The 7,974-nt window shown below is 42.0% G+C and overlaps 1 protein-coding gene and 1 pseudogene across 2 annotated transcripts in view; one reads left to right on the top strand and one right to left on the bottom strand.

Annotated features, from left to right (window-relative positions):
• Positions 1-986: 986 nt before the first annotated feature.
• On the top strand, positions 987-1,070 carry LOC117161889 (U6atac minor spliceosomal RNA; annotated as a pseudogene).
• A 173-nt stretch (positions 1,071-1,243) lies between these two features.
• Positions 1,244-7,974, bottom strand: part of LOC143304038 (uncharacterized) — a 75,628-nt gene continuing 68,897 nt past the window's right edge. For both annotated transcript variants that reach the window (XM_076626343.1, XM_076626342.1), the window contains one exon: positions 1,244-4,318. In XM_076626343.1, the coding sequence (XP_076482458.1) occupies positions 1,898-4,039 (2,142 nt within the window). In that variant the 5' untranslated portion in view covers positions 4,040-4,318 and the 3' untranslated portion in view covers positions 1,244-1,897. The remainder of the gene's footprint in view (positions 4,319-7,974) is intronic.

Here is a 7,974-nt window from a genome sequence, read left to right on the forward strand (position 1 = left end):
AAACAGCCACTTTTTGTGATTTTTTTTAGAAGGGAAAGAAAGAAACGAATTTGTTGAATTTTGAGGTATGATTTTGTATATAATTAACGAATACAAACAACTTTTTTTTAAGTAAAAAGAAATATTATAACAGATTTCTAAGCCTATTTCAATAGCTGCACTTTTCAATCGACGGGAAAGATTCACATCATAATTCTTTACCGTAATTCTAATAATCTAAATCTAAATCTTGAAGTTAAAATCTTCTGTTACAAATTATGAATTAGACCTATTTATAACTTATGCTAATCCCATACGTTATAAAATCTTTACCAGTGCGATGGAAAACGCAAGGCTAGGCATCTTGAAAATAAGTGCATTACAAGAGGCAGGAATTCTTTTAGAACGGCCATCTCTTACTACAAGAATTATAATAGCAGCAAAAATATATTATTAAGAGCTTCATAATAGATTAAATAATAATGATTTAATTAAGGGAATTATTTGCCTTTACCCCTTGTATTTTGAGAGGGCTATGAAAAAAGTACATCTCCTTCATGAGGCTACTTAGAATACTTCCTATGATATACATTGCCACATTAAGAATCAAATACTTTCCAATCAGCTAGAACCTCGGCGAGACAGCCAGCTACGGTCGTTAAAGCCCAGAACTGAAGACGACCCGTGGCGAGTTCGAATCCTCGGCATAAGGACTCCAATCTAAAAAGGGACGGAAAAACCAAAATTTCTCTTAGAATAATACAAACAGGCAAGCGGCCAAGCTCCTCCCTTGCGTGTGCTGTGGATGTACTTTCTGGGAGTACTTGGTTTTTAAACGTGCTTGGTGTTAAGCACACAGGGGCCCGACGATAAAAACTCGCACTGGTACACTGTCCCGTTCGTGGAGGTTTTAGCCGGTAAGAATCCGGCACTACCTTCTGCCCGTCCCCACAGGGTGGTAAGGTGTCTATGAAGATTTCCTACACGTAAAAAAAAAAAAAATATTTTTGTAGTATGATAGGAGAGACGTTTAACATTCCCGTAGACAAGGGAGGAACACATATAAATGATATCACTGGCGAATAATCTTTATCAATAATCAACATGAAAGTAGGTGTTACGCCACGATGCTTACCACAGGCTGTATTTTCTAACCGTCGCTCGCGGTCCTACAGTGTCGCAGGCAGACCGTCTTATCTGCCCGCCGGATCATATACAATGTATCGACGGGCGTGTCACGTAAAATAACAAAATAAAAAAGGAATTTGAGGTAAAAAATAAAAAAAGAAAACTTTATTTTTTTTCTAACATCAATACACTTTACAATCTACTTCCGAACTCTAGGCGTGACTTTCTAAGACTGACTCTTATGATTGTCTTAAGACTGTCTTATTCAATCCCGGACGAGCCCCCGCCTGTAATATCGGAATATATTAATGTAATATCGTGATATAATATATTTACAAGGAATGGATGATACAGATGTTAATCGGACAGAAAAAGACGATTGTTGTTCAACCTGAACTATTCACACCAAACGTACAGAAAACAGCACAACTAAATAATTAGATAACGACTCGACTTTCACCAAATGCAATCAACACTCTCTCGGCAACGCCGCCCGCAAACTCTGTTTCTCGACTAACTCTCTGCTCGTTGTCGCATTCTATTGTCTTTTGCTAGGCACACGTGTTCTGCAGACGCTCGTATCCAGGGTCACGTAGGTCTTTTCTACGAAACTATGCACTTGAAAAGACCGATGACACATTGATGGACCCGACGGCGCCTCGGCTCTCGCGACATTTTTCATGGTTCGCCCGATATCTCTTAGGCTTTTCGTCCACGATACTACACTCGGCCATCCTGCAATAGCATCTGCCCTCAGATGTTGCCTTCTATCTCGCTGTCATAAGATGCGTCATTTTCGGCGTTTATGACCCAAGGTTTCATGAAATCGAGGTGTGCGCGGGTCCTTCCTTCGGTACTGCTTCGCACGCTTTCTTCTTTTCTTGTAATTTCGCAGGTTCCCTTCTAGCTTACCTATGTTTCGTTCGGTTAGGATACAGTCAAGGCAGTTGGATACCACGTGTTCGACCTTTTCGCGTAACCCCTTGAACCAGAAGTCCTTCTTGACCATAGCTTCTGTTTTGGTAACCCCGAAATGCCCACGCTCGTGCGCTTGCCTGACTACTTGAGCCCGCATCGCCTTCGGTACTACTATTAGCACATCGTCCTTACACTCCTTATACAAAATATTGTTTCTTATTACATACCCATCGGCCTGACTGCACGTTGCGGCGTCCAAAATCCTACGGACTTCAATGTCCTTGTTCTGTGCCCTTCTCAACCGTGCAATCAGCCCGTCTTCACTCTCCGTTACATACATAGTGCTCGGCAGGGGGTTCCTACTCGGAGCATCTACATGCTGCATACTGTTCCCCGGCCGATGACACACCTGATACTTAAACTCGCCTAGTAACAAGGCCCATCTAGCCACACGCACACACAAGTCTTTCTTTCTCATCGTTCTGGCGAATGCTTGACAATCCGTAACAATAGTAAAAGGCACGCCTAACAGATATACCCTGAACCTTTTCAACGCTTTTACTATTGCTAGCACCTCTAGTTCGTAGCTGGTGTACTTCGCTTCCGCGGGAGTTGTTTTTCCGCTGGCAAAGTAGACCGGATGGAATTTACCGTCGTTTAGATCTAGTTGCATTAATATTGCTCCGTAACCCTCTGCGGACGCGTCCGTATGCAACTCGGTCTCTGCGCCTATTCTATAAAGTGTTAACACAGGCCCGCTGGTAAGCGCTGCTTTCAAGGTTTCGAAGGCTTCTGATTCCCGATCCCCGAACCTGAAGTCTATCTCCTTTTTCAACAGATCGGTTAAGGGTTTGGCAATCTTCGCGTAACCTCTAATGAATTTTCGAAAACATCCCGTAAGTCCCAAGAAACTCTGGACTTTTCTAACCGATGTTGGCTTGGGAAAGTTTGCAACGGCCTTGGTTTTATGAGCGGACGGCTTTATTGTGCCTTCATTTGTCCATAATTCCATCAACTCGTCCACCTCTTTTTTCTCCGAAGGCGCCAGTCTTCGCGGTCTTCGCGCTACCGGCTTGTCGCTTTCCAAAACTACTTTTGCGGTTATTCCGACGTCTCGCTTCTTCTCCGGCCTATACCCCCTAACGATATCTCGAATCGCTTCACGATAATGCGGTTCCTGTACGTGTGTTAGGTCTGTTTCGTCGGTCTGTTTTACCACGTTAACTCTAAACGCATCCGGCACGCCTTTGTTAGTCTGTTCGTCAAGCCGCAAGAAAGTCACTTCGCCTCGTTTAACCCGTAACTCTACCTGATCCAGAAAATCAGTGCCTAACAACAGGCCGTGCTTCGTCAATATTTTGTTTGAAACAACGTGTAAAGTGATTGGCAGTTTATACCCATCAACCATCATTACCTTGGTGAATTCACCCCAGGTCTCATTGCCAGCGGAACTAAGACCGTCGAACTTAAGCTTGCATTTACCTAGCGGTGGTGACCCTAACCTCGCATACTCGTCTGATCGAATGAACGTGAGATCACTACCCGTATCCACTAATGCCACAAACCTACAATCATCTATCGCCACTTCCTTCATATACTTCCCCTTTTCGGATCTTGACACTACGCAAGTCTCTTTCGGTTGTGCCGTACACCTCGCTGCAATATGTCCAAATCCGCTGCACTTGAAACACCTAACACCTTCTCCCTTCTCCGGACACTTAACACTTAGATGATCCTCACTACCGTAAATGAAGCATCTTCTTTTCTTCATTGCATCTACAGATTGACTGGGCTTCCCGTTCTTCTGGGTTTTAGCCGACTTCACAATCGACTTTACTCTGCGACTCTTCTGCTCTTCGTACATCACTAACCTCTTCCTCAACTCTTTGATTGACGTAGCACCGTACAATATAGCCTCATTGTTCTCGTCGTCTATTATTCCATCCACTATGTATTCCACCTTTGCTTCCTCCTCTATGTCCACATGGCTGGCTATTTCGAGCATGCGGTACATGTAAGCCAAACATGCTTCATCACTCTCCTTTTTTGTTTCGTTTATCGACGTTTATAATGAAAGAATTTCGTCAACGGCGCCATCTGGATCCTTGTTGAAAAATTAAAATAGCCGCAACAGCACCATTAAGCTCATCACCCAGAGTAGCTCTTGTTGCTGAGTCGTGGAGGAATTCTTATCATCAACGACATAAACTATACCAGTTCCGGTAACGTTCTTCAGATGGTCCAGGCACTCGAACTCGCAACATCGCTCTCCAACACGGAATTTCTTGCATGTCTGTAGTAAAAAGAAATCGATCAATTGTACAGATCAATCGTTACTCGACTGCTCGAGAATTCAGATCATCCAGAGAATAGAATAGAGACGTGGAAAAATGTAGTGCGATCATCGCAGTGGGAGGAAATAGGGGGATAGGGACCAAATGAATGAACGAGATGTTAAGGACAACTGACGATAAGTTCTTCTTTTGTCGAGAATTGCATGTTTGTGAATGGTTTGTGGGTGGTTAGGTGGAGAGAATTGAAGAGTTTGGAGGTGACTGGAAGAGTGTTTTGGGCAAGGTAGATTGCAGAATGGTTGCGGTAGCATTGTGTTAATTATGGGTTTGTACATGTAATCTTTGTATGTATCACTACATACAACCTAACGTATATTTTTAATAATACATCAGAGTTTTAGTTATTTCATAGCTATGAATTTTATACTCTATAATCTTGACGTTTTATTTCACAGAAGCGTTTGAATATCCATAAAAATTAAATGAACCAATGTATTCATTATCTTATAGAGAAGATATACTATTTTTAATTATGTTCCAATTATTTATCATGATCCTGATTTCCTTATTCTGAAAATTTGAAAGGAAGTTTTGTAGTTTGATACTTTCAGCGAAAAAGGGTCAATATTGCTTTAGTATATTTCGTCACATATACATGTATATCTATATGTCGGAGATGAAAGGACACCGGAACCTTTGGATAGCCCCGCAACATTGCAATCTAAAGTCTACTATAACTGTAACTAAACTATTGTAGTTATTCAATCCGATTGTAATTGTTCGAGATTAGTGACGGTGAGCTTTGGCTCGAGGTGACAGTCTGTCGCCCAACGTAGCCGCGGTCAAGGGATGAACGCTTTGCCTAACAAAGGTATGGAGTAATTCTATAGCTCTCCATAAAAGAAATATTCGTAGCGACACGCGACAGTAAACATTCCAACGGTTTCTGTCCCGTGGCTCGCCACACGCAGACCCTATTCTTCGAGTAAGATGATTGCCAGATGTCGATGCGTCTCCGCAGTACATGTTCGGCTAGCCCGAGGGCCCGTTATAAATCTTAAGGTTTAGTTAACTAAAGTCCTTCAAACAGACAAACAGTCTTTGTCCCAACTACGGGAAGATAGGGGAGACATATTTTTCAACGAGCGGCGTCTCCCACTAGCAACTTTCCCTCGAGGGCGGCTAGCATCTTTTTCTAACCATCGATATGGAGATTGACCAATTAGCAGCAACGTCAATTTCCCTTACTTCCTAAACGAAGGCTTTCCTCGACGAATCCGATGATCTCGTGTCCTTAGACACACCCCATTATAGTTTTCCTCTGTGGCATCATCGGGACGGGACGGGCATTCTTTTACGCGCTCCCGTCGACCAAAGAGTAACGCCTTTACGCTCAGCAATTATTTTTACGAGTCAGACTTAGATTCAGCGAGAACGCCCATCTGTCATCCCGTTGGCCGCGGATTCGTTATTGAACCGGAGACTACTGTCACTAGTGTCGCGGACGTCTCACCGCCGTGGTAGATTGTCAAACCTGTGTTATTCATACCTGTGTCAATAAATCGTATCTTCGTTACACCGCAACGATGGCTACCTTCAATGAAGACTCCTCAAACACCGACAACCCTATCCCCAATGTCATTCCGACATATATATCCACCGAAAATGCGCTCTTGTAGACTGTTACGCCATGCGGCTTGCCATAGATCATATTCTTAACTGTCGGTCGCGGCACTATAATGTCGCAGACGGATCGTCGCGGCTGCCGACAAACAAACATTGTAGTGGCAAGCGCATGGTTCATTAAGCAGGGCGACCTCCAGAAACGTCGATTCGTGGCCGTTATTTTACCTGGCGTAAAAGAATGTGGCGTGATCCGAACGTAGTGGGGGTCGCCTTCCAGAAAAAACGGAAAAAATCGAAAGGCGTGCAGAACGTTTCGAGAAGCCGAACCGTCAACACATATCTTATATCGCGCATTACGTAGTTACATTTCTTTTTGTTGTTCTCTTTATGTCTTCCTAGTTGATAATTTGTTAAAATAAACGTTAATTTATTTGTGTTAATTCTGTGGAATTCATTGAACTACCCTTATTATCCTAATCGAAATAAGGGCATCGATCAGTTCGTGGCGTCGATTATGTAATCGTAATGGGAACTTACAACTCTCGTTGACGTGCTATCTCGCGATCGCGTCTCTCCGCGAACGATCGAAACATAGACAAACGCTCGATTCGCGTCATAGCTTTTAAAGCTTGTCGCATCTCAATCCGTTGGAAAAAGTTTTTCCTGTAGCATATTTTATTTTTACGAACCAACAAGGTCTTTGTTTATTTCCTTCTTTTTTTTGCTCCAATTTCCCCATTGTTTTTTCAAGGATAGTATTTCAGAGCCACTAGTCAAGTTTATTGTAACAATAAACGTACGTTTCGGAAACATTTTGTGCTGTGAAACAGAATACACTAAAGTTTGAAGGTCACATCGATTTTCGAAAGTTTATAAATGGAGGTGTATGACAGTATCACCAGCTGTTGCTGTCCAAGTAACCCCAACATCGAAATACTACAACGATTCCAATCGAAAACGCTAAGAGCCTTAATAGACGCACCTTGGTATGTTACCAACGAAACCATCCATCGCGACCTCAAGATACCTACAGTCAAAGAGGAAATAGCAAAATATAGCGACAGATATAGCAAAAGAGTCAAGAAACACCGAAACCCCCTAATCACTGGACTACTCGATACGACGGACCAGATTCGCAGGCTGAAGAGGCACTACCCGCTAGACCTAAACGTTAGATTCATTTAATTATCCAAATTAAGCATATGCACTTACTTATAATACTTATAAATTATACCTATCTATAATAAGTATTAACTTATTGTAAATAAACAGCCATGTCACTGCGCCACGCCAGAAAAATTACTGAAAATTCTCAACGCGAGAATTGATTGTAATTCCAACAAATAAATAAAAAAAAAAAAAAAGCTGTTGCTGTCCCCAAGCGCCAAAATACGTTCTGACTACTATTTTATGTATCTCACAGAAGTATGTCTTCATTCATCATCTCCCATGCCATCCACCAACGTGTTCTTAACATGTTATCTCCTAGTAAAATATTGATGTTGAGTCAGATATGCAACTGAATAATCTTTTCGGTGTCTACTATAAGACATTTAAAACCAAGGCTCGTACACACGTGTGCTTATACGTCAGATGTAATACTTAACACGAAACCTGCTTATATTAATATTAAATTTATGCATAGTAGGATGTTCGACCTTTGTAAAAATGAAATTATAATACATACAGTTTCACCGTGGAAAAGTGAATCTTTCTAGCATGTCCACGCAAATGCAGGGGAGGGGAGGACTGTGCATGCACCAAACAACTTTACGTTCGTAATTTTTCACACAAATGTACAACTGTAGGGAAAAAATTATCTCTGATTTTTCGGATGTTAGGAATCGACAATATCGCATAACGGAATGCTGTGTTCTACGTATTCTATTTTTGTTACGAAAGTGGTACAAACAAAGTCCACATAAGAATAGTACAACAAAATCGGTTGAGGTTAGGTTATCGTGCAGATATCGCGGCTTTTGCATTGGAAATCACGCAACTGCCAGTCTCGTCGTTCCTTGTAAACGAA

This window comes from Bombus vancouverensis, chromosome 18, assembly GCF_051014615.1.
Source record: "Bombus vancouverensis nearcticus chromosome 18, iyBomVanc1_principal, whole genome shotgun sequence".
In the NCBI taxonomy this organism is placed as follows: domain Eukaryota; kingdom Metazoa; phylum Arthropoda; class Insecta; order Hymenoptera; family Apidae; genus Bombus; species Bombus vancouverensis.